Source organism: Protopterus annectens, chromosome 5.part1 (genome assembly GCF_019279795.1).
Source record: "Protopterus annectens isolate FY-2018-M chromosome 5.part1, PAN1.0, whole genome shotgun sequence".
Taxonomy (NCBI): Eukaryota; Metazoa; Chordata; order Ceratodontiformes; family Protopteridae; genus Protopterus; species Protopterus annectens.
In genome coordinates this window covers 90,003,420-90,031,079 of record NC_056736.1, presented here as the reverse complement: position 1 = coordinate 90,031,079, position 27,660 = coordinate 90,003,420, and the positions used below count along the sequence as shown (strand labels likewise).

General features: G+C 43.6%; 1 protein-coding gene across 1 annotated transcript in view; it reads left to right on the top strand.

The window, feature by feature from the left end:
* The window catches only part of MYCBP2 (MYC binding protein 2), a gene marked incomplete in the record, with an annotated part of 5,088,083 nt that overhangs the window by 2,092,430 nt on the left and 2,967,993 nt on the right, over positions 1-27,660 (top strand). Inside the window, 1 exon segment of the mRNA XM_044072904.1 lies at positions 17,133-17,407. Within this exon segment, the coding sequence (XP_043928839.1) occupies positions 17,133-17,407 (275 nt within the window).

The following is a 27,660-nucleotide window of genomic DNA, read 5'->3' as shown; positions in this document are numbered from 1 at the left end:
AGGAGACACTACTGGATGCGCTTGTGCAATTTTGCAAAGCCCTTTAAGTCTACCTTTACTAACGCCCCTTTTGATGGTTCCTCACTCTTTGTACCCAAAGTAAAAGACACTCTAACCCGGTGCGAGCAGGAAAGGAAAACTTTCTCTGCCATTGGAGTACATTTCTCTGTACCTTCAAGACCTTATCTTAAAGGTTAGAGTAGTGGAAAGATGTGGTTCAAAAGATCCCAGAGATTTTTCCAAGACGCACTGGGTGATACCTTCCCCCCAGGGGCAGAGGGGGAGGTAATAATGGTAGATGCCATCCCAGAGGCAGAGGGGGCCCACAAAACCAGGGTGACCATGATTCCTTTTGCGGACGCCCTTATCAACGCTCCTGAAAGGAGACCCAACTGTTCTACTCTGGAGGCAGTCGGGGGACAGTTATCAATGTCAGAAGCCTGGCAAATTATCACAAATGACAAATGGGTACTAAATATAATATCCAGAGGATACTCCATCCTTTTTTCCAAACCTGTCCCTCAGACCAAAACAACCCTAGATGTTCCACCTAATCTAAGGGAACAAGCAACTATAGAGATTCAAAAGTTGCTCCACAAAAGAGTCATCCAAGAAGTCCCCACAGACCAAATAGGATTCGGAACTTACTCAAGATTCTTTTTGGTGCCAAAAAGAACAGGGGACTGGTGATCCATATTAGACCTAAGCAAGTTAAAAGAATCTGTCAAGAAGTCAAAGTTCTGAATGTTGACACACTGCAGTCTATACTTCCCTTTTTTAGGGAAAGACAATTGGATGTGCTCGATAGACCTTCAAAATGCTTACTACCACATATAAATGGACAGGACATCAAGAAGGTACTTACACTTCCGGCTGGGAGCCAGCCATTACCAGTTCAGAGATCTGCCCTTTGGTCTCACTACAGCCCCCAGAGTGTTCACCAAATGTATGGCAGTAGTCACGGCTCACTTGAGACATCTAGGGTTCTGCATGTTTCCCTATCTAGACGGCCGGCTGCTATCTGCCACCACCAATCATCTACTTCTACAAGCCAGGGACCTAACTTTGGACATATGCAATCAGCTGGGCATTACAATAAATTTTCAAAAATCTGTCTTGTTGCCTTGTCAACATATTACATTCATAGGCGCAGATCTAGACACTTCATCTGTGGTAGCACGTCTTCCAAAAGAAAGAGTTATAGCACTCAGACAGCAGATAGATACTTCACCTCCTTCCCAAGAACAAAGTGAAAACAAAGATAATTCTAAGATTATTAGGAAAAATGCCCTCCATGATTACACTGGTCCCTCTTGCCAGAATGCACATGAGGATCCTTCAATGGCTATTATTCTCCCAATGGTCTCTTCTAGAGCTTCCAATGTCTCATCTGATCAGAATAATGGAATCTTGCAAGAAGGACTTAAGATGATGGATACACTCCACTCATGAGACAATGGGCAGACCCTTTGTTCCACTTCAACCAATAGCTACAGTGACCCCGGATGCTTCCCAGATAGGGTTGGGGGTGTTATCTCGAGGAACAGTTCAAGGTATATGGCAAGAACACAAGGCTCACTTGCATATAAATGTTTTAGAGATGAGACCAGTGCTTCTTGCATTGCAAGCAGTTCAAGACTCTCTTCCTCTAGGGACTATTCCGATTCAGTCAAATAATATGTCTGTGGTTTGGTACATAAACAAGCAGGGGGGAACCAGATCTTACCCCCTTTATCGAGAAGCCCTAAGAGTATGGCAGTGGGCAGTTTCTTCCCTGCACTTTCTAATCCCAATGTACATTCTGGGGAAGTCCAATGTGGACAAGCTGAGCAGAACTAATGCCTCATGAGTGGTCTCTCGATCACAGTGCCGTGGAAATAATTTTCCAGACATGGAGACAGCCTTGTTGCGACCTCTTTGCCACTCCCATAAATGCCAAGTGCAGCAACTACTTTACCCTAATCCCCCCTCCGGGGGGAGACACGGAGAGATACTCTTGCTCATGATTGGTCCTCAGGACTTCTGTATGTCTTTCCACCATTTCCTGTCATGCCCAGAGTAATTCAGAAAGCACAATGCTCGGGAAGCAGGCTAATTCTCATTGCTCCTTACTGGCCTCGCCAAGTTTGGTTCCCTTTCCTTTGGCCTCATCTTCAGCAGAAGCCTTGAATTCTGGACCCAGTGCCAGACCTGTTGACTCATATGTCAGGGGAGCTTCAACCTTCTCCCCACACCCTAAAACTGACAGCTTGGCTGCTCCACTTCCCAATTTAGTCAGGCTTCACAATTTCACTCCTGCGGTTAGACATATCTTAATGTCCTCGCACAAAGCTTCTACTAGAAAGCTGCATTCTAGTAAATGGAAAATGTTTTCCCTTTGGGCTCAAGATAGGAACATTGATCCTTTCTCTGCACCTATTCATTCTATTGGAACTGTTTCAACAAGGCTCAGCTACAGCAACCATCAAAGTTCAACTTGCTGCAATTTCAAATTTTCATTTTGGTGATTTTACTTCCAATTTAGTGTCACATAGGTTGTGTAGAGCCTTCTTAAAAGGTGCTTCCTTATTAAGACCTCCCTTTAAGGAACTCCTTTCTCCTTGGGATCTAAATTTTGCTTTGTCTCATCTCACGTTACCTCCCCTTGAGCCCTCTTCATCTTCAGACCTCAAGTTCCTTTCCTGGAAGACCTTGTTTCTAGTGGCCATAACTTCCGCAAGAAGGATGTCAGAATTGCAAACTCTTTCTATTAAACCGCCATATTTGATTTTTCATAAGGATAGGGTATCCTTCCGTACTAACCCATCCTTTCTACCTAAAGTCTCTTCTCCAAACAGCATAAACCAATCCATAGAACTTCCAGTGTTCTTTGCTAATCATAGCAACAAGGCAGAGTACAAATTACATCAACTGGACATGCATAGACAACTCGGATTCTATTTGCATAGAACCAAAGACTTCAGAAAATGTGACCAATTATTTGTATCCTTCTCTGATGCAAAAAAAAGGATCTTCAGTCTCAAAAACTACTCTTTCCAATTAGCTTTCAAATTGTATTACATTTATCTAGAATTCAAATCACAAAGATTTACCTTTCAAAGTGAAGGCTCATTCCACTAGAGCAATGGCTACGTCATCTGCTTTTCAAGCCAGAATTCCCATAGATAATATTTATGCAGCAGCTACTTGGTCTACTCCACATACTTTTATCACTCATTACAAAGTGGATTTGGCCTCCAGGGACAGGGCATCCTTTGGTTCCACGGTGCTTAAAGGTGTACTCCCGTGAGCCACCCAGGGAAAAGGTGCTAGGGACGCTGTCCCATCATTGTAAGAATGAAGGCGAGATAGGACAACATAACATAAAGAAGTTATGTACTCACCATAACGTTCCATGTTTGTTGTCCATCTCGCCATTCATTCTTACGAACCTTCCCTCCTTCCCTCTGCCAAAGACTCCTTGTGGACCTGGTAAATTTTTTACTACTTTCAGGAGTTCTTTGTCTCAGCTTGTTTCTCCTTCCAGTGCGGTATAGCATGGACTTGGATATATGCTTATATGTATATATTTGTTGATATGTATATAGTGTACATATTCAGTATTAGCAGCAAACAAGATCTAGGGAATTGCACCACTGCATTGTGGGATATCTTCTAGCCACGAGCCATGTTTGAGACTTTCAGCTAAGTATTCAGCCGAGTCGGAGCCAAGGATCGGCTCTGAACCCATCTTTGTAAGAATGAACGGCAAGATGGACAACAAACATGGAACGTTATGGTGAGTACATAACTTTTTTTCCTTTCATCCTAGATCTCTAGGTTTGGCTGTTTGTCAGCAAACCATTTCTTCAATGGTCTCTAAGACCATTTCTTTTTGTTGAGCCTTTCATGGAAAGAGCCTTTCTGCATCCATGAAGGCTCATTCTACCAAAGCTATTGAGACTGCTACTTGGACCTCTGTCCATACCTTTACAGAACATTACAAATTGGATGTTGTTTCCAAAGTAGGAGCTGGCTTTGCCAGGGCTATCCTGCATGGTTTCTTGAAGGCTCTTCTGGGCCTTCCTCCTCCCAAGTTTCCTCTCGAGTTTTGTACTCTCCTTTCACTGAAGAATACTGCAGCACGTGTAAAATCGTACATAATAATAGATGTCCTTCTCTTCACTGTTGCAGCTGCTCTAATCTTTTCCTTTTTCTCTTTATGGATGCACATATTTCTCCTACATACTAGGACTGTTGTTCCTCCTGGGGATATTCAGTTCTGAGGTACATACATCCTTATTTCACCTTTATGCCCTGCGCCTTGAACTGACAGCATACGCATGACGTACGATGTCTATAAAATCCTAAGGCTTGGGTATACTAGCCAGATGTTGGGCTAACAATGACAGGGAATCCCTTTAGTGAAGAATACTGCAACAGTGAAGAGAAGAACATCTACTGTTATGGTAAGATTTTACACAACTGTACTTTACTACTGACTAAGAGAAGGGAAGCCCTGCTTAATTTCTGAATGACCCAAAAGCATATCACAAATCCACAGAGAGAAAATTCCAGAATTGCTCATTGAAGTTCATCAGGGGTCACAGCCTCCACAGATAGTCAAAGCAGACGTTGCACCTAGGAGAAGGAAACAAAAAAGTAAAAATACTTCTTCCCCTTAGAAGTCCAAGAATAAAGTGGATGGATTTTTTTGCAGGGTATTGTTAATAGCATAATAGCGCTTAAGCCACCATCCTTTGTAGAGCCTACTATGACTGCTGCTACTGTTTCTCCTAACCCTCCCCACATGAGACACTTAAGACACTTCTTCTGAGGATGAATCAGACTTGGATGAACACTTTGGGCCTTTTCATCCCAAATCCATATGCCAGACCAAGTGGCCTCTAATGATGAGGATTTCCTTTCTCCCTACTCCCCTGTTGAAGAGGCTTCATTTGGGGAAACTGTTATTAATATGATGAAGCATTTTGAATGGAAATCAAAGCAGATTTCTGAAGTTCAACAGAAATGCTGTAATGTCTTGGAAGCAGGCACCCTTGCTGTTGACCTATACCTCCTGTTGTGGAGGTTTTCTTTCATTCCATTGTATACACTTCCACTGCATCAGACTCTCAGCCAACAGCACCTAAAATGCATGACAAGTTTTCTAAAATACCTGATAACTTTACATTTCTGTACAAAATACCACTTGGCAGACCCTTCTGTGCTTTCCATATCTACTGAGAAACCCTCTAAGTTACTACCTGATGCCACTGTTCTTCCTTTTGATAAATACATCAGGGCAATGGACATATTGGGGTTAAAGGTTTATATGTCCTGTGCTTTCGCCTTTAGAGCTTTGAATTGTCCATGTCAAATGATTAAATGCTTATTGTCTGTTCTGGATAATTTAAATAAATCTTTGTCCTCTCCTGAGGAACTGCCTGTAAACAACATGCTTTATCTATGGTGGCTTAGGTTTCCCGGATGGCTAGGCCCAACATTAAATGTGTCTGTGTTGCAGTATAGGCTTCTTTCAAGGCAGCTGTTAGACGCTTTGATCAGGATGCATGCATGGTTATGTTTGCAGCCCCTCTCAGAAAATACAAAGACAAAGCTCTTCCACTCTTCTTTAACCAAGGACCTTTAGTTTTGTCCAGTTGCTGCCAGTCTTTTCAAACAGTTATAAGAACAAGGTAAAGTTATGAAGAACTTTAGACAGATCTTTATAACCTCTGTGCCAAGATACTAAAGGAATTACCCTGAAAAGCCCACACCTTTCGCTTGCAGGAAACTGAGGCCTTGAAAATCCCTAGGAAAAGATTCCAGGACAAAGCAAACAGAGACTCTAGTTCTAGGAGGCCCCCTTAGACAAACAAGTGTGCCTGACTGCCCTCTGTCCCCTTCCTTACCCCTTGGTCCATCCCTTTTCCTATACAGAAGGCTTAAATATCCCTAAAAAATGGCTATTCATCACATCAGTCAAATGTTTTTTTTTCCAGTCATTTAAAATGGGTACAGAATAACTTGCAAAGTAGTTTCCTTCTCAACAAAATCAGATATAGTGACCCTATCCCACCATTCAAACCTTGCTTGAGCGCAAGGCACAGTAGAACTGGGTCTTCCACAGTTTGTGGGAAAAGGGTTATATTAAGACCAGAGACCGATACTGGATCTCTCCACCCTCACCATCTCCTTAAGTCTTGCCCCATTCTTTTTTGCTGCTGCTGCCCTTTCTTCTTCTCCTCCTCCTTTCAAAAGGTAAAGAGAGGAATCTGAAAAGGTAGGGGATTCTGAATCTGTTGAAGATGATTGGCCTAATCTTCCCATATTTTTTCACCAGTCACCTATGCCTCTGATGAAGATACCCTGTCTTCTGATTCCCCTTTGGGGAATGCTCTATTTTTGAGATGCAGCATTTTCATTGGGAGAGTAATAAATGATCTGACATCTAGTAAGGATACTAGGCTCTTTTTAAAATGGGGGATGCTTAAATCCTCTGCTATTCCTCCTGTTTTGGAAGCTTTACTAAATACTTTTTCCACTGCTCCTTTCAATCCAGAGTCTTGGTCACCTGCCACTAAGAAACAGACAAGTTTTGCAAGGTGCCAGAGTCAGAAAGTTCTTATGTCTTACTAATTCTTTACTGAAAAGCCTACTAAATGTCTTTCCTTCCTCTAATGTTTTGCCCACTGATAAAGACAGCATGACAGTTGCTAGATTTTGGGAAAAAAGTATATACTTCTGCCACCCTAGCTTTTATGGGCATCCAGAAACAAACCCATATGATCAGATGCCTTCTGCCTATTCTGGATAACTTAGGCAATATCCCATCAGATGTTGAGGACTTGAATGATAAATATTCTTCATTATCTCTTCTTAATTCTGCTTCTCAGATGCCTTCTGCCTATTCTGGATAACTTAGGCAATATCCTATCAGATTTTGAGGACTTGGATGATAAATATTCTTCATTATCTCTTCTTAATTCTGCTTCTCAGGTTGCCAGGCATTTTATTAAATGGAGCTATGATGCTGCTGATGCATCTTCTAGAGCAGCTGCTGTTGGGTCTGTTCTTCTTAGACTTCAACCTTTACCGGAGGATGTCAAAGCAAAGCTTCTGGACTTCCCACTGAATAGGCAACATCTTTTTGCTTCTGCTGCAGTAGAACTTTTTAAGTCCTTTCAGGAGAAAGAAAAGGTCATGTAAAAATTTAAGCAAATCTTTCTCCTGTCCCTTAGTATCAAGAAACTACTCCTCCAAGGCTTTTCCATTTGTTCAATGTTCATAAGGAACAGAAACCTTCTCAAAAAGAGTAAAAGCGCCAACTACAAAAGCATTTCAGGACAAGGCTCACCAGGATTCCAAGGGTTCTAAATCCTGCTTTCCTGATGAGGAGGCCTCATCTCTCTCAGCTTCCATCCCACTCCCTCCACCTCAGCCATTCCTAGGTTTCTTTCTCTCAAAAGCAGTCATTTATCTCTTACAACATGGCAAACCAATGTCAGACAAATGGGATCTATCCGTCATGGAGAAGGGTAAAAAAATGTCATGGATTGTTCCTCTTTGCCTGTTACGGTTTCCATAGCCTCCTCCAAGCCAGATTCTCCCTTTTCAGTCAGGGAACAAAAGAATCTACATCCTCGTCTAGTAAAAATATGTTTTTCCCAGAAATGCTTCTGATTTCCAGAAAGGAGGGCAGTTAGAGACCCATTTTGAACTTTTCCTTTCTTGACACCTTTCTTAAAATTCTGAGTTTCAAGATGTGTTGACCCTGCAATCTTTACTTTCAGTGATACTTCCTCAAGCCATTTTAGTTAACGTTCAACTTAAATGTTACTTATGTGCATATTCCTATTCATCCAAAATACAGGAAATTAAGAATTTTTGTATCTTCATTATCAATTTCAGTTTTGTTTTACCCTGTGATCTTGCAGCTTTTCCAAGGGTGATCACAAAGGGCTTAGTTCCTGTCATTAGCTTCTGCAGACATAAAGAAATTCAAATATTTACTTATATAGATGATCTTCTCATTCAGGCTCCTTCCCAAGAGATTCTACTTACACATTTGGGTCTTGTTATGAATCTACTGAACAATCTGGGGTTCTCTAGACCTAAAGAAGTTTTGCTTAATTAATTCCCTTGATTGGATGTTCATCAGGTGTAGAATCAGTGCTCTGTCATTGGCAGCTTTTCTTCCTGTACACAAGGTTTTCCTCCTGGCAGATTATTTTGAACACTTCCTCTACTTGAATGTGACCTCAGCAAGAATGGTTTTCAGAGCCATAGAGTGCATGGTATCAATGATTCCTGTTATAACTTACACCAGACTCTACCTGAGGAAGATTCTGTGGTACTCAAGTCCATTTGGACTTAGCATTCACCATCCCCTAACTGAGTAACACCTATGTCGTGTGCAGTGTCACACCTCTAGCAGCCTACATACACATGTCTTGCATTCTTGAGCATTTTCTGAAAAAATTAAGTTAAAGTAATAAAAATATTTTATGAACAGCAGAAGCTATTAAAACTGCAAAAATAGTAATGTTATCACTTAAGAAATATTCTTTATAGTGATAATACTCAATGCATTCATAATTTTTCCATAAATACTGTCGTATATTGTAATGCACACAATCCCCAAATTATATTTTTTTTTGCTAAACTTTCTCAAACAAATGTTCATATCTTGGAAACTGTACAACCTAGACTTGTATTGTTATAACATTTTTGTTGACCAGACTTGAGCTTTCACATGGCAATGGGAAATTCCTCTGTGGGTGCATGTTTATTGAGATATTTACAGAAACATAAAAATGTATGCTTAATTGTATAATTAGCAATATAAATAACACTGAATGTCTCTAAAGATGTGCAAGTTATGGTGCAAATATCAAAGATAGTTTTGTTCATAAGTAGGTACTAGGCTATTGGCTGTAGGGCCTATATAAGCCTAGCCAAAAATGTACCCTGGCTTTCGCTACCCAAGAAAATGATTTTCCTGTGTCCCTGTCGAGCAGAGCCACAGAAGTGAGCCCTGGGATGAATTTCCTACTTCTCATCCAATCATCAAGATTTTTCTTGAGTGCTAATGAGGAGCTCTGTTTGACAGATAAGGTAGTCTGTTCCAGAGTATGGGAAGTCTCTGGGACAGGAATCTATCCCTCTAGCATGTTCTGTTTATTGTGGTGACAAAGTTTAGGTACCTAGAGCGTGTAGCTCGGAGGGATTGGGATTTCTTTAAGTGGAACATGTCCAACCGCTCTGGGTTTGACATAGCTTTGTATGTTAGGCAGAGATTGCCTCTGAGTAGGCGATATGTGACAGAATAAAGCTGGAGTTGTTTGAGACTGTCTACGTAGGGCATCTGTTTGAGGCCAATAATCCCCTTTGTGAGGTATTTCTGTGGCCTTTCCAGTTGTTTTAGATGTCTTGTGAGGTGTATACCAAAAGGGGCGTTGTACTCTATAATGGGTCTAATGAGTGATGAGTAGAGGGGAACAATGACCTCTTTTTTTCTGGATGAGAAACCTTTTGTGATGAGGTGAGCCACGTAGAAGGATTTCCTGACCACTGTGGCGATGTGATCATCAAAGGAGAGACTACTGTCCACCTGTGTCCCAAGGTCTCTTATCACATTTTTGGCGTTAAGTAGACTACCAGCTATGTGGTAGTTCATGGGTACAGAGCTTTTACCAAAGGGGATGACAATACACTTTTTGGCATTGAGCTTCAGGCCATGGCTTTGATATGAGGTATCTGTCTCAGTGAGGGCCTTTTGTAGTATGTCCACATCATTAGGAGTTTCGATTATGGCTCCTAGTTTGCAGTCATCTGCAAACTTTGTTAGCCAAAGACCTTCTGTGTTAGCCTGTACTTCTGAGAAGTAGATACCAAACAGGAGAGGACCCAGGACTGAACCCTGTGGTACTCCACTTGTCACTGGTCTGAAGTCTGATTTGGAGTCCGCTATTTTCACAGTGTGGGTTCTGTCTTGGCAACCCATCTTGTGACATAGCGATTTATACCTAGTGTAGTGAGCTTATCTATAATTCCAGAGTGGGGGATGGTGTCAAAAGCTTTGGAGAGATCTAGATAAGCTGTGTGAACCACTTTACCCTCATCTTTGGCTCGGGCGACTGCTTCAAAGAAGTCAATTAGGTTTAGGAGACATGATCTGCCTTTTACAAATTCGAACTGGGTAGGGTCCAGAGTTTGGAGATTACCAGTGTCTTTGTTTATGAGTTCCACAATGATACGTTCCATGGCCTTGCATATCAGGCTCGTCAGGCTAATGGGGCGGTAGTTCCCGGGGTCCGTCTTGGCTCCCTCTTTGTGGAGTGGGATAACCGTCTCGGTGCACCATTCATTGGGCAGAAAGCCTGAGGTGAGGCTATGATTGAACATGGTACTTAGGTAGGGTGCCAGTTCATTCTGTGGTTCATGTAGAACCCAGCCTGAGATGTTGTCAGTTCCCATGGATGCTGTGTTCTTGGCTTTGGAGAGTGTGTTTTTTAACTGTGTGGCTGTGATTACAGGAACTTTGCATTCTTCCGGTATAGAGATGGGCCCTCTAGGGGGTGAGAGGGGGGTAAAGTTATCACTGAACCTATCTGCCAGGATTTTGGCAATATCAGTTGATTCTGTATATTTAGTGCCATTGTGTTGTAACTCAGAGCAGATCTGAGTGTTGCCATTAAGATTCTTGACATAGCTAAAGAATGCTTTGTGATTGTCTTTAGAGTTAGTAGCAATTTTGTTTGCGTAACTAGCTTTGGAGGATTTTATGAGGGATCTCAGCTTCTTACTGAGGTTGACCAGGAAGTTCCTCCAGTCATGGGATTTTACTATTTTTGCAATAGTTTCTTTCTTCTGTTGTAGTTTGTTTATGGCAGGGGACCACCAGACTGGTTTCCTTTTTTTGGAGGATAGCATCTTGGTTCTATTAGGGATAGCATGATCTATGCACTCGTGTAATGCATTTGTGTAGGATTCAACAGTCGTACCTGTATTGTCCGTCTGCATGTGTGTCATGAAGTTTGCCACTTCTGTCTTACTAAGTGTGAAGTTGGCTTTGGAGAAGTTTTTTATGGTGGTTTCCCTAATTGGGGGTGGGGGCAGGATGTGGATGTCTAGGGTGATTAGCTTGTGGTCGGATCTGACCAACGAGGAATTGACCTCTGGTGTGGAACACCGGTTGCTCATGTTGATAATGACCAGGTCTAGGATTAGGATATTGCTGCCCCTGGTGGGGGTGTGAATAAGTTGATCCAAGGCGTTGGAATTTGTCAATTCTAGAAAACGTTGAGCAAAAGAGTTGGTACATGAGTAGTTTTCCCAGTTAATGGTGGGGTAGTTGAAATCGCCCATTATTAGGGTGTTGGGTTGTACCCTAATACTTTCCAGTGCATCAAGAAATAAGGAGTGGGAATCCTGAGGCATGGTGGGGGTCTGTAACAAGCTACAGTTTGGATTGCGGTCTTGCCCGGACTTAGTTGCACTTGGATAATCTCGGATGCATTATGCTGTGCAACTAGCTTGGAGGTGTGGATATCCTTAATGAATATGGACACGCCTCCACCTTTAGTGCTTCGTTCTGGGTTAGGTGGCTGAAAGGTGTGGTATGAAAATGCAGGGGTGCTCTCTGGAGCTTTGAACCAGGTCTCTGTCACTGCACAGATGTTGATGTTCTCCATTTTAAGGAGTGCCTTGAGTGAGTGCATTTTGAGGTTTAGACTTCTGGCATTGAGTAGCATTATGCTCAGATTTTGCTTGCTTGTACCTGTTACTGCGGTGAATTTGTCATTTGAATCTTGCCTAAAAAGGGCACTATAGGGGGGGGGGTGGCAAGAGCCTTAGCCAGTATCTAGAATCCCAAGGGCGACAGGTGCAGGCCATCTCTGGCAAAGCATCGTGGTCTGTCGGTCATGTTGTCCCAGGCAGACAAATACTGGATCCCCTTAAAATGACACCAAAGCTTAGCCAGTTGTTGAAGTCAGTCATTTTGACCTTGTACTGTGGTATCATTCTGGATGATGGCAGGATGCTACTCAGGGCTAGGGTCATACCTGCCTGGGCTACAAGATCGGAGAGCTCCTCCATGTCTCTTTTCATGTAGTCCAGGGAGGTACGTCTCAGGTCATTCACACCAACATGGACAATTTATTTATTTATTTATTTACATTTGTTGACCGGGAGTGTCCGACTGGACGTAGGTCCATTTTCAGCGGAGGCCCGGGGAGAAAAGTTCCACAGTTAAAATAGACAGTAGTTACATTGGATTACATAGCGATTAACAAATTGACATAGCAATTACTTACAACATATTTACAGATGAACATAGTACATCAGTAGACAACTAGAATCTTTATCTGTGAAGTACATAACAGACATTAACAAATGTTACAATAAGAAGTTCCTGCTGTATAATAAGTACTAGGCTTATGAGTATCTGAGTTTGCTATAATCAAGGTAGTTAGTGGAGTGGAAAGAAAGGTGGTGGTTGGATGGGGTGGGTGATATTAGAGTGGGAGTTGCAAGGGCATAGCCAGCATGTTTTTAGGTGCACTTTTAGTAAAGTTTTGAAGTGGGTGCATGATGGTACGGAGGTAATTGTGGGTGGAAGGGAGTTCCATAATTTGGCTATGGTGCAAGAGAATAGTGCTTCACCAGCAGAGTTATTGGCTTTAGTGATCTGCAAGTGATTTTTGTTGCTGTATCTTAGTGGTCTGGTGGTGCAATAGGGTTGGAGTAGATTCTGGAGGGATGGGACATTTAGTGGATGGTTTACTAGTTTGTGGACGAGTGAGAGTTGATACCACTGAAGGAGGTGAGGGAGTTCAAGCCAGCCCAGTTCAGCAAGTGAGAGATAGTGGTGACTACGGTAGGATGCCCCTGTGGCGAATTTGGCGATTTTGTTGTAGCAGGTCTCTAGCTTGTTTAGATCACATTGCCTTAGGTTGGTATATATTGGAGATGCATAAAGTAGGGTGGAGATAAGGTGGGAATTTGCTATTGAAATCTTTACTGCTTTGGTGAGAAGTTGCTTATTTCTGTATAATGCTCCTAGTTTTTTGTGGACTTTTTTTATGGTCATGGATATTTGAATATCAAATTTTAGTTTGTCTATTTCCACTCCTAGCAATTTGGTGTGTTCAGTTGGGTATATAGTGGTGTTGTCTTTTGCAGTGATGTTAAAGTGAGAGTTGTTTTGAGTATGTTTGGTGGGTTGGAAGATGAGTAGTTTAGTTTTGTTTGACAATGACAGTGTCATATTTGTACTTGTTGTGGAGTGACCTGAGTGCGTGCGTTATGTGGCGGATCCTGGCACCTGACAGGCAGCTGACAGTAACTTTCTCCTTGTTTAGCCTGGTGAGTGGAACATCAGTGTGCCTGACTGTAGAGTCACCTAAGACTAGAGTGTTGGGTATGTTGTTATGCCTTATGGGCTGTGGTTGAGTGGCACACTGAGTTTGTGGGCTATGTGTCATTTGGGTTGTGTTGGGGGGTGGAGTTTGCTTGCGTTTATGCTTTGGATGTCCCTGATGCTTGGGCAGGTTTTTATTGAGACCCTCCGCGAATGCAGGTGTGTGTTTTGTGTTTCTATGTGTGTGTTTTGGTGGTGTAGGTTTTGAGGGACTATGTGATGTGTGGTGTGGTGCAAGTGTTTACCTTCTCCTCTTGACTGTCTAGTCCAGTCTTGCGTGAAGAGAGCTTTGCTTCCAGTTTGGCTATATAAGTGCATCTCTCACAGGTTGTAGTGTTGGGTGGTAGGAGGAGAGGGTTGTCTGTGTACATGAGGCAATTGCTGCATTGCCCCGAGATGCCCAGATTCATCAGGTAGACCAGAGAAATCACTGGGCGCTTACCCTTAGACATGCTTGGATAGGTACTTATTTATTAAGTACTAAAAACTGCTTTCCTCTAGACAAGTGAGGAAAGTTGAGTGCTGTAGTAATTTGCAGCTTATTTATTTAGTCCTTACAACGAGTTCTGAACAAGTGCTGAGTTCAAAGAAACAGATCTGAGCGCTGAAACTAGAAAAAATGGCTAGTTCTAAGAAACAAAATTAAGCTAGAAGGCTTCCCTCCAATACAGAAAGGCTTGGGGACTCAGAAGCCTACAAACAGTCTAGCTCACTTACAGGAAAGGCAGGAAACAAGCAGCATCTAAGGTTTTAGTCGATGTCATGCAACAGGTTGTAAGTCACTTGTTTTTTAAAGTATTAAGTACATATAGAAATATTTATTTTCATAATTACTGACAACAGGTAGCAATATCTCAGGTATAGTGTGAAACAAATAGACACTGACAATGAATTTTCCTGTCCCTCCCCCATGGCATATCACATCGTACCCCTCAGTAAAATATAAGCTCTCAGTTATGAAAATATGAGCACACATATGAATAATAACTGACAAACAGTGACTAATTTCTGTACTGCAGCACATCCTAGAGTAACAGTCTTAATGGCTGTTAATTAATAACTCCGTGCACTTTCTAATAGTGCTTGTTATAAGCTGGTAAGTTGCTTGGTTAAAGAGGCCAGATGCAGAAAAGTTCTGGACATCATAATGTTCTATGGGTGTGAACTGGAAATGTACAAAAAAGTGTATTAGACTTGAATGTGTTAACCTTCTTAATTACTGTCTTGCTGTTCATGAAGTAGTAGTTTTCTGTAGTGGATCAACCAGATTTCACTCAACCCAGGAGTACCCTATCTTGTTCCTTTCTCTTCCCCGGAACTGTTCATGGATACTTCATATCTGGTGTGTGGAGCTTGTTCCAAGGACTTCAGAGTTTAGAGGATTTGATCTCCAAAATAAAGGACCACGTAAACATATAAGGGGAAATAAGGCATTTATCTTAGCCCTTCAATCTCTACATTATCTCTGAACTGCAGGTCCTCTTCTGATTTACACAGATAAACACTGTATGTGGTATATAAACACGCAGGGAAGGCACCAAGTTATACTTCCTCTGCAGATTAGATGCGATTGCTTGGGACACAGCCATTCAGCAGAAAAGCTTTCTTCAAGCTCTGTGCATTCCATCAGAAATGAACACTAGCATTTCAAGCAATTCCAGATTAGACTCTTACAGGTGGGTGTTAAACAGGTCTTTCTGGTCATTCCATCAGTGGGATTCATCTCTGCACACAACACATAGATCAGGCTGTTTAGTTTGAGTACATTGACCTCAGGCATGGAGAACAAGACAGTGTCCTTTCCTTGGAAGGGAACCCTCCTCTATGCTTACCTTCCACTTCCTCTGATACCCAAAGTCTTTCTCAAAATCAAGAAAAACAAGCCAAAAAGCTTGTTGATGACTCCCATTTGGCCCAGACAGCATTGGTTCTCCCTTGTCTTCCTTATAGCCATGAACAGTCATCACAAGTTACGTCACTGGGTGGACTTGCTCACACAGAACATAGTCTGTTTAATTCACCCCAACCTACAGACCTTAAATCTGACTGTGTAATTGATGCAATTTTAATCCCTTTAGGCACCACTTTTCTGTGGATGTGCATAAGGGTTTTACATGAAGCTAGAAAAGCAACTCTAAGGAAGTATTATGTTATCTAAATGGAAAAAGTTTTCCTTATGGTGCCAAAAGAAGAATCATGACCCTTATCAACTAGGTATTCTTAATATTTTTGATTATGTAAGCTGCTCAGTGCTGGGCTGGCATTCTCTTCTGTCAAACCACATCTGTGTGTGCCTGCGTCTACTTCTCTCCTCACTTCTTAAATTGAGGTCAAACAGTTTTTAAAAGGCAACCTACACATTTGACCACTAAAGAGAGTTCTACCCCCCACACACTTGAGATCTGAACTGTGTCCTGAAAAAATGTGCCCTTTCTCTTTTTGAGCCTGCTGTATCTTCATCTCTAAAGTTTTGTACTTTGAAAACATTATTACTGGTAGCCTTGACTTCTGCTAAAAGGGTATCTGAGCTGAAAATATTGATGGCCATTCCACCCTTTCTCATTTTCCTTAAGAACAGAGTTGCTCTTCCTTTATGCCCAAGGTTGTTGTTAAGATTTGTTTGAATCAGACAATCAACCTGCTTTTCCCTTCACTTCAGAATAAAAGAGACGATCTTGCATTCTTTAGATGTACTTAGAGAGCTCAGATTTTATTTAGATAAAATTAAATATATCAAATTTGTTTAGCTTTTTGTATCTTTGCAGGATAAGAACTTGGCGTCTCCTGTTTACAAACAAGCTGTTTCTAATTGAATTTTTAAAGCTATTTCCATTTATTTGTTCCATGGCAAACAACTCCGAGCTCCAGTTACAACAGATTCTACAAGAGCTGCACTTCTTCTAGGGCTTTCTTCAAAGGTATGGATTTCAGATCTATCCTTGAGGCAGCTGCTTGGTCTTCTCTTCACACCTTAACTAAGCATTACAAGATTGATATATTCTCTAGCACTAGAGCAGGGTTTCCATGGTCAGTCTTTCAAGGTCTTTTGGTACATAACTCACCTCATTCTTCCTCTTCCTTATTTTCTTTGACAGTTTTTGGAATCTCCTGTCAGTTAATGATACTGCAGCAGTAATCCAAGGAAGGCTATAGTATAGTTGTTTAAGAACTTAGCATAACGGTAGATGTCTGACTGATCATTGTTGCAGAATTGCAACCCTCCTACTCTCCTTTCTGCCTTTTTTCTTATTTGGCCAAGGTGGATTCATATTTTTTTCCTGCTTTCCCTTTTGACTTGTACATATGTATGTAGCTTCCACTACTTCTGCTTCATTTCCTTGGTCTGGGGCAAGAAAGTCCTGAAGTAATTTATGCCTGTACATCCTTTTACATGCCTTTGCCTTCTTTAGAATGAAGTCGTATGTCAGACATATGGTGCAAGAGGAGGGCACCCAGACTGTGGTATGCTGGCCGGATGTGCAGGTATCCTTGACAGGATTTCCCATCATTTAGTAATACTGCAGCAGTGATCAGTCAGACATCTACTGCTATGATAAGTTCTTGCACACTGTTCAGTGTGAAAGGGTCCCATCATTACTGGATCACAAGCACAAGGAGGCCAGTTTATTCAGGTATGCGTCTTGTGCAGAGACAAATAAGTAGTAACTTTAATGTAGTTCTTTTTTGTTGATTTAATTTACTCAACATGTTTTCTACTTTGCAGGTAGTACAAAGGCAGTTGTGGAAGAAACAAGTAGACTGGCAGAATGCATAGGGAAGACCAGAACACTCCTAAGGAAGATATTATCAGAAGGAGTTGACCACTGGATGGTAAAACTGGACAATGACCCTCAGGGATATCATATCCAACCAATGAGTTTACTTGAGGCAGTTCTTCAGGAGTGTCACAACACCTTCACTGCCTGTTTTCATTCATTCTACCCCACTCCTGCTTTGCAGTGGGCTTGCCTTTGTGATTTGCTGAATTGCTTGGATCAGGTATTGCTTTTAGCGTGTATTTTTATATAATTTAGGTGAAGATGTAGATGTTTTACAGCTTGTCCTGATTTTCAGAGACATACCTTATTTTAACTGTATTCCTGTCTCCATGTTAACAGTTGCATACTAGTGACAGAATATTTCAGTATGAATTAACAAAATAAGATCGATTTTGTATTTTATTTGCCATTATGCCTGCTGACTATCAAGCTTTCACAATGAGACTTGAGCCCATCAATTCCCCCATACCAGTTATTCGTAGTATAAAGGTGAGAAGGACCATCAACCAGACAGCTACGAGGAGCTTTATGCCTCTGCCTGAGCCCTGTCTTCTGCTTATACACCATGGAGTTGGATGCATTTTGCTATTTCCATGTTAGTTCAGCTTACCTGCAGCTTAGGGTCTGAAGGCAGCCATGTTATGCCTGTCCCCAACTGTAACTAGCACTCTTTGTCTCTTCAGCATGGTAAGCCTGGTTACCCAAGGCTAGAGATACTAAGGGCATCCTTGCTATCTTTCCCTAACCAACAAGTTCTCTCCAGTCAGTGTCATGCAAAATTTCAGGAGTAGGCTACAAAAGCAATTTTCTTTGTAGCTTAAGCCCATCTTATAGTTGCTGAAATAGACACCACATCACTACAGGGATATCGAAAACCATTTTTTGACATCCCCAGAGCTACTGTCACCAGCATGAGATACAAAGAGTGCATCCTTCCATCCCAGTCTATGGCTTTCGTGCAAGCCTTCTTTTGCAGCAGAGCAGTGGCAGACTGGGAATTTCTTCACTGCTTCCATAATGGAAAACTCAACATTATTTCTATTACCGTCTTATGGCTGGCTGTTCCAGTGCCTGAGCCACTACATTTTCTGGTTGTCTGGGTCATAGTCAGGGCTTTATCCCTCCACCCACAGACTAGGGGTAAAATAACAGCAAGCTAACATCAGACTGTTGTTTTAGAGAAAGTCTTCCTTTGTAATCCATCCTTTATTTATTTGAGTGAATATTATCTTTTTTTTCATAAGAATGTTTTATAAAGCAATTTCCATAGGATATGACCTACTTCTTTTAAAGCACTTGCTTTTTCATCAACAACATCTGAGAACTGCCTATAAAAGGATGAGCAGACACTCCCTGTGTCATTTGATGTTATGTGATCCTATCTCGCCTACATTCTGAATGATGGGTTCGGAGCCGATCCCTCGGCTCCGACTCGGCACGCTTATGCCAAAGAGCGAAGTCTCTTATTGGCTGAGCTTACTATATCCCAGGATGCACCACCACCAGTCCCCCAGATCTCGTTTGCCGCTTCCCTGCGAAGACGTGGTCTCGAGCTGGCTGGGCTGAGTAGCTTTTACTAACTACTTTTCTGTCAGTTTTTTGCCTTTTTATATCACAAAAGCTGTTTTAACGGCTATCGCTCCTTTGTGTACGTTTGAATTGTGAAAATTGTTGTGTGTGATTGGGTTGAGTTTGTTTCGGCCCCCCCTTACAATCCAGGGCCTTTCCGGTCAACCTTTGTAAACTTTTCAGGGTCTCAAGCCTTTAGTGGTTTAGAGTTCCCTGTCATTTACAGCTAAAATTTGTGTTTTAAACTATTACTGTAAGCCTTGGTTTTCACAAGCGAATCTATATCTATATAGTTGTTAAATTTCCTGTCAGAAGTTGTTTAACATCATGTCTCAAACCCCTAGGCCTTCGGCTTTAAAAATGTTGAAATGTGCTTTTAAGATGTCTGTTACTGATGATCATTTGCTCTGTGTATATTGTCTAGGGGCAAAGCACTTGCAGGAGTCATGCAGCGTATGTCACGCTTTTTCCTCAAGGGTCCTCCAGGAGAGGAAAAATAAATTGATTCTTAAGGGTTAATTAAACCCTCTTTTGAAGAAGCCTTGGCATCCTCTCCGGCTCCTGCCAAAAGAAAGGGCTTCGGTTCCGACCAGTCCGTCGGATCCGACTGCCAAGAGACCTAGGCAGGCCTCTCCTTCGGCTCCAAAGACTTGGAGCCGAGGTCGAACGGTCTGCCTCGATGCCACCAGTATCGACTCCTCTGGCTTCGGAGCCGATGGCTGGGGCATCGAGGCGGGTCACCTTCGTCGGCTCCACTGCTCGGAGCCGACAAGGGTCGCCGCTCAGACACTTCCTCCTCGGCGCCGAAGTCTACCGGCACCGATGGAATCTGGTGTGAGTATTCCTCGGCGCCGATTCTCATCGAGTCGCCTCGAGCCGGTCCCCTAGTCCCGTGGGGCCGAGGAGAGGTCTTCTCGAACCCGTTCTGTTTCCTCTCGGTCTTCGAGAATGTCGGATTCTGATATAGACAGGGTGCTCCAAAGACTGTTCCAGTCCCCAGTCTTCCAAAATTTGTTTCGGTTCCGACCCAGTTGGCTTCGGAGCCGATGACCATGACCCACCCCATTGCCATTCCTCCTCCGACTGCTTCGGCTCCGTGAGCAGGTGCTCTTGGAGCCGGTGGAGATCTCAGGGTCGGCTCCGACCCTTACTCCAACCCGGCCCTCGGGTCCGAGTTTGGTACGGACTTCTTCGGCTGGACCCGAGGGTGATGTTTGGGACCTATGCTTTCGGTTCCGAGCCTCCCTCTCGGTGCTTCGCTGGGACTTCCGTCTACTATCATGGCTCCGGAGACCGGACACTCCCAGGATTCTGGGGGTCCGGCTTTCAGGGCCATGAGGAGTGCCTTGGCCAAGTCCTCTTCGGCCATCTCTCCGGTTTTACCAGCACCTTCCCTGGGCGTGGAGACTGGGTCTTTGGCAGTTCCCCTGTCCGTAGCCAGCGGAGCCCCAAGGCCTGAGGTTACCCCCAGTGGGGGTTCCCCTCCTCCTGAGGGTTCTTCGGAGTTGTCTTCAGAGGAACCCCCAAGGAAGAGATCGTGCAAGAGGAAGCACGTGGACTCCCCGAGTCTATTACATCGGACACTGATATGGATGATGCGGAGGGGTCCCCGGTCGTCCTCGGATGATGTCTCATTTGCAGACATCTTAGAGATCCTCAAACAACGAGGCGGCTGGATATCCAAACCCCCCTCTGCTGACGAATCAGTGCTCCTCAAGGCCTTTGGGGCTCAGCCCTCCGCCTCCTGGGTGTCTCCGCCCTTCGACGAGCTTCTGGATTTAGTTTGTCGAAGGGCGTGGGAACATCCAGATACCGTGGAACCAGTCCCTTCTCGTCCAAATAAATTCTTATCTGCTCCCCCCGAGAAGGAGTTCCTTACTAAAGGCGTGGCTGTAGATGCCATGGTGGTGGCATCTGCTACACAACAGGACGTGGCAGAGGCTTCAACGTCTATCCATCCTCCTAATAAGGAGTCTAGGAGTATGGATAGGTACGGGAAGCGCACCCTGACTTCAGCGGCCTTTACCTTAAGGTCTCTGAATTATTTGGCACATTTTACAAGGCTTCAGAGGGATCTGGTCAAGGAGTTGTCAGATTCCCTCTCGGGTAACCTACCTGAGCAGCTAGCCCAGTCCGTTAGCTCTCAGTTGGCTATCCTTACGTCAATTTCTAACTCGTCCATGAGGCTCATTTCCTATGCGGCGAAGGCGGGTAGAGCGGCAGGCACAGGCGTGGCTCTACGTGAGACAAGCCTGGCTCCGCTTGTGTCAGTTTCGGAGGCCTTCAAGTCTTCCTTCGCCGACGCTCCCTTTGATGGGTCCTCATTGTTTGGACCCAAGGTGAAAGACACCCTTACCGCTGTGAGCAAGAGGGAAAAACTTTATCTGCCGTAGGTGCCCGTTATTCCACTCCCTTTCGGCCTTACCCCAAGGCTAAAGGAGGGGGAAAATGTGGTTCAAAATCTCGCAAGTTTTTCTCACAACAGCAGGAAGATTCCCGTCCAGAGGCAGAGGGCGGGAAATTTTTCAGGGAGACGCCGTCCCAGAGGCGGCAGAGGGCCCCGCAATTCTGGAGACCATGAGTCCTTTCGTGGCTCTTCAGCCTCCCACACGTCATGAGGGATTGCCCGGCTGTGCTGCTCGAGCCAGTCGGGTGTCGTTCGCCAAGCACCTAAATGCCTGGGAGTCAATCACTCAGGACAGATGGGTGCCCGGATCATTGCCGGAGGTTACTCCATCCCATTCAAATACTCACCCCGCCGTCCAAGAGAATCCCGGACCCACCACCCAGTCAAAGGGAAATAGCAGCCGCAGAAGCTTTAAAGCTGCTAGAAAAGGAGTCATCCAACCGGTCCCCACAGACCAGATCGGATCAGGAAATTACTCCAGGTTCTTTTTAGTGCCAAAAGACAGGGGACCTGAGACCAATATTGGATCTCAGCAGACTGAACCAATCCGTCCACGAAATCCAAATTCGAATGGTCACGTTACAATCCATTCTCCCGTTGTTGGAGAAGGATGTTTGGATGTGCTCCATAGACCTCAAGGACGCCTATTATCACATACCGATACATCAGGCGTCCAGAAGGTATCTGCGCTTCAGCCTGGGAGTCAGTCATTACCAATTTTGTGCTCTGCCCTTTGGTCTCACCACAGCCCCAGGGTGTTCACCAAGTGTTTGGCAGTAGTGACGGCTCACCTGAGAAGTCTTGGATTCCAAGTGTTTCCCTATCTCGACGACTGGCTCCTGACTGCCACCACCAGGCATCTACTAATGGACAACCTCAAAGCCACCATCTCCCTGGGTGTTTCCCTAGGGATTACATTCAATTGGTCAAAGTCTGTCTTGCTGCCCTCTCAACGCATAAAGTTTATAGGAGCAGAGATAGACTCAAGATTGATGCGCGTATTTCTTCCTGCCGAAAGGATCCGAACTTTACAGGGCCAAGTTCAAGCTCTAATCTCGAGATCCAAAGCCCCAGCCAGGATGGTCCTACAGGTTTTAGGCTCAATGTCTGCCACGGTTCTTTTAGTTCCTCTAGCAAGATTACACATGAGGATTCTTCAGTGGCTCTTGTCAACTCAATGGTCCTTTCAGGATCTTCCCCTCAATCATCACATCATGATTACGGAAATATGCAAAGGGACCTTCGCTGGTGGCTTCAGACATCCAACTTGGATCAGGGAAAACCCTTTGTTCTCCCCCCTCCAGTGGTTACCCTGACGACAGATGCCTCCCAGATAGGGTGGGGGCATTGTCTGGGCAGGCTAGTTCAGGGCTCCTGGCTTCGGACGAAGCTCTTCTCCACATCAACGTGTTGGAGATGAGGGCTGTACTTCTGTCCCTACAGGCCTTACACAAGTTTCTTCCTCAGGGCATCATCGCCATCCACACAGACAACATGTCGGTGGTTTGGTATCTGAACAAACAAGGTGGGACCAGATCGTACCCTTTGCAGAGAGGCCATGAGAGTGTGGGAATGGGCGGTAGCTACCAACCGCTTCTTGGTAGCGACCCACATCCCGGGAAAGTCAAATGTATTGGCGGGCAAATTAAGCAGGACAATTCTCTCTCCTCACGAATGGTCTCTAAACCGCACAGTAGCAGCCCAGGTTTTCAAGAGATGGGGGACGCCGTGCTGCGACCTGTTTGCAACTCCACAAAACACCAAGTGCCAGAGGTTCTTCTCCTTGATTCCACATCAGGAAGTACCAGCCATGGATGCTCTAGCACAACCTTGGCCAACAGGGCTACTTTATGCCTTTCCTCCAATTCCACTCCTTCCAAAGTCATTCAAAAGCTTCTCAACTGGGGTCTTCAATGATTCTGATTGCCCCATACTGGCCTCGTCAGATATGGTTTCCTTACCTGAAAAAGCATGCAGTGGACGATCCGTGGACCTTAGACCTGATCCCGGATTTGCTAATCCATCAGTCGGGACATTGGCATCAGTCCCTTCAATCTCTGAAATTGACAGCTTGGCTCCTCCACTTCCAACCTTAGTTAGAAGGCACACACTAGACCGGAAGTTGTTCACATTTTATCTTGCCCACAAACCCACCACTAACAAATTGTACCTCAGTAAGTGGAAGAGGTTTGCTATCTGGGCTCAACTCAAGGGCTTAGACCCTATCACTGCTCCTGTCCCAGAGGTTTTGAAATTCTTAACATCCCTGTTTAATCAGGGATCTTCTGTCTCAACTATTAAAGTCCAACTAGCTGCTATCTCTAAATTCCATGAATCCACGGATCCTCCTTTGATGAGCAGCAGACTATGCAAAACGTTCATTAAAGGTGCCAGTCTGTTAAGACCACCAGTTTTCATCCTGCACCTCCGTGGGATCTTGATTTGGTGCTTCGCATTAACATCTCCCCTTTTGAACCGGCTGCTACATGCGAATTAAAATATCTGTCTTGGAAAACGGCATTCTTAGTGGCTATTACCTCTGCAAGAAGAGTCTCAGAGCTTCAAGCCCTGTCTATTAAACCACCGTACTTGATTTTCCACAAGGATAGAGTATCACTTAGGCCTAATCCATCCTTTGTCCCAAAAGTCTGTTCTAGTTTCTGTCTTCAACAATCTCTAGAGCTACCAGTTTTCTTTCCAAAATTCTCTAATGAAGCAGAATACACTCTCCATAAATTGGATGTTCACAGGCAATTACGCTTCTATTTAGACAGGACTCAGCAACTTCGTAAGTCAGACCAGTTGTTTGTGTCCTTCTCAGATAATAAATTGGGCCAAACCATTACAAAGCTACAATCTCAAAATGGATCAGAGATTGCATAACTCAGGCCTATTCTTCTTGAATAAACAACTTACATCATCTATCAAAGCTCATTCTACCAGAGCTATGGCTACTTCTATAGCCTTTCATTCCAAGCTCGCTATATCGGAAATTTGTGCTGCGGCTACTTGGTCCAACCGCACACTTTCATTTCCCACTACAAATTGGATGTGGCATCTAGAGGGCGAGCTTCATTTGGTTCCACGGTACTCAGGAGTGTTTTCCAGTGAACCACCCAGGATTCAGGTGCTAGGGGCGCTGTCCCATCATTCAGAATGTAGGCGAGATAGGATCACATAACATCTTTTAGTTATGTACTCACCATAACTTCAGATGTTTGGGATCCATCTCGCCTACATTCCTAATACCCACCCTCCTTCCCCTGCCTTGCAGATCAGAAGAGATTGAACGGTTTTGAGCTCCACTGTTTTTATCTTGTTTCATCTGACGATGTTATATAAGCAGGGTATGCATGTGTGCATGTATGCGGACAAACTAGATCTGGGGGACTGGTGGTGGTGCATCCTGGGATATAGTAAGCTCAGCCAATAAGAGACTTCGCTCTTTGGCATAAGCGTGCCGAGTCGGAGCCGAGGGATCGGCTCCGAACCCATCATTCAGAATGTAGGCGAGATGGATCCCAAACATCTGAAGTTATGGTGAGTACATAACTAAAAGTTTCCCACAGATCATTGTTTTTTCATAAGTTAACAATGTCTGTGAGAATCTTAATAAGCCTAGTGTTACATCACCATGGTAGTTTTTCGCCTTTATATTTTGCACATAGATAAACCAGGGATAGGCCAAGCAAGGATATGATGGGACATTCTCTTGTTTACCTTATCTGTAAGGCTCGGGTGCTAAGCCATCAGTGATCTGTGATCGGCCTAATGATTACAACCCTGGAATGATTGCATCCCTGGATCTGGACACAATATCTTTAGATATAAGCTTTGCAGTGAAAAAGGACTTCCATTCAGTAGTGGATATGCGGTTATCAAAGGGCAGTTCATCATCAACATAGGTTCCCAGATCCATAACTACAGGATCAATTTTTCAGGGGTCTTATCATTATGGTGATTACAAGGGGAATCATGCTTGCTGAAAAATAAGATTTTACACTTCCTGCCATTTAGCTTTAGTCAATGGTTTTAACACAAGCTGCTTGTTGGGGACAGGCCCTCTTTGAGGATCTTGGTGTCCTCTGGAGAGTTTAGAATAGTACTAATCTGCAGACATGGTCAGCCACAAGCCCATAGCATTAGCTTTGACCTCCGAGAAGTAAATGCTAAAGAGGAATGGCCCAAGGACTGAACCATAGGGTGCACCATTTGTGACAGGTCTTTTAGAGTAGTTATAGTTGGCCTCCCTAACTTCCTGGGTTGTAATTGTGAGCCAATTTGCTATCCAGAGAATTACACAGGGATTGGCATTTAGCAGTCCTCCTTTGCTTCAGTAATGTTTTCGAGAAGTTGACCTAGTCATGTAGGCAGGACCTTCCCTTGACGAATCTGAACTGGGTTGGGTCAAAAGACTGTACGTTACCTATATCCTTATATATGAATTCCATAAAGATCCTTTCCATAGCCTTACTGATGAGAATGGTTAGGATTATGGTTCTATGGTTACATGGGTCGGTTGAAGCCCCACCTTTGTGCAAGAGAGTAACTGTTGCTGTCCTCTGTTCATCAGGAGCAAAGCCTATTTTGAGATGGATATTGATTAGCTTCTGTAGGGAACCAGACAGTAGTGTTTCAGGCTGATCAGTAGGCAGCCTGGTATGTTATTTGGCACCATAGACTTACTGTTTTTGGCCTTACACAGTGCTATGATAACTTGTTCTTGGGAAATTTGAATGGGGAGTGTGTGTAGGTACGTGATCTGAGAATATCAGAGGGGAAAGTTTGAGATAAATGTATTCGTTATTCAAGTGGTTATGTCCAGTGGGGCTGAGTCTATTGTATCATTTACTGTTAGCTTTGATCTGTGTTATGCATGGTTTCTGACATCTTTAACATAATTAAAGAAGGCTTTGTGGTTATCCTTTGTCTGTGTGGCTGTTTTTATCTTGTGTCTGGCAGTTGTTGATTTGATTAGAGCCCAGAGTCCCTTCTTTAGCAAGAGCATTTTTAGCATCTTGCACACACAAGTAAATCTTGCTCTTTTTATTATAGAGCCTAGGTTCCACCCTAGGGGGTTATTTTTGAATCTGGTGTTTTATCTATTTCTGAGGGGGACAGATGCATCTATGTAGCTATTTACATGTACATAAAATGTGGAAGTGAGTGAGTCTGCAGTGGGATCATCAAGATGTGAGGAGTGTTTGAATTTAGTCATATTATTACTTTCATTTTAATAGCTTAGCCTTTACATAATCTCTGAATACCAAGTTTTGGAAGATGATTCAGGCTTCAGTCTTATGGTGACTTTGATTGACTTGTGGTATGATTTGACCAGGGAGGAAGTTGCATTTGGTGGGAAGCACAGTCGCCCCATATTGGTAAGGACAGTCCTTGGGCCTCTTCTGTTTAGCATTTGCTTCTCAGAGGTCAAAGCTAATGTTAAAGGTTTGTGGCTAACCAAGTTTGCAGATTGGTAACATCATAAACTCTCCAGAGGATGCCAAAATCCTCCAAGAGGACCTATCCCAAACAAATTGCTGGTGTCAAAACCATGGACTAATTTAAGGTTTTATTGCCCCTAGCTGGGATGCAGATTAACAGGTCCATAGAGTTTATATTGATGAAATCCAGAAATCTCTGGGAATACATATTTGGCAATGTGCAAGTCTCCCAATTTATGGAGGAGTAATTTTCTTCCCAAGGATAGTGGTTTGGACTTGATACAGAGGTACTCCATACTAGTTAGGTAGGGGGTGGGGGGCACAGAGCAGAGTCCTGTAGTTAACTATATGATAAGATATGGGACTTTATTAATAGCAAGTTGAACGTGAAGAAGTTCCAAGATATTATCTTGTTTAAATGATCTTTCCAGGATATTATCTTGTCTAAACGCCCGAGATCAACTCCTCACTGGTTAGATCATACAATAAACTAATCACCCTAGATATCCACATCCCGATCCCACCCCCACCACCACACAAGGAAACCATCATAAAAAATTTTCCCATAGCGAACTTCACACTTCTCAAAACTGAGGTGACCAACTTCGTGACACCCCTGGAAATGGATAACACAGTCAATACAGTCACGACTGCTGAATCCTACACAAATGCACTCTACAAGCACCTGCATGAGTACATGGATCATGCTATCCCCAACAAAACCAAGACACTATCCTCCCAAAAAAAAAGAAAGCCGATCTGGTGGTCCCCTGCCATTAACAAACTCTACAACAGAAGGAAGAAACTGTTGAAAAAGAGAGTAAAGTCCCAGGTATGGAGGAACTCTGATGAGCCTCAGTAAGAAACTAAGATCTCTCATAAAATCCTCCAAAGCTAATTTTGAAAGAAAAATTGCCAGGGATTCCAAAGGCAAACACAAGGCATTCTTTAGCTATGTCAAGAATCTCTATGGCAACACCCTGATTTGCACCGAGCTACAACAGAATGGCACAAAATATACAGAGCCAACTGATACTGCCAGCATATCGGCAG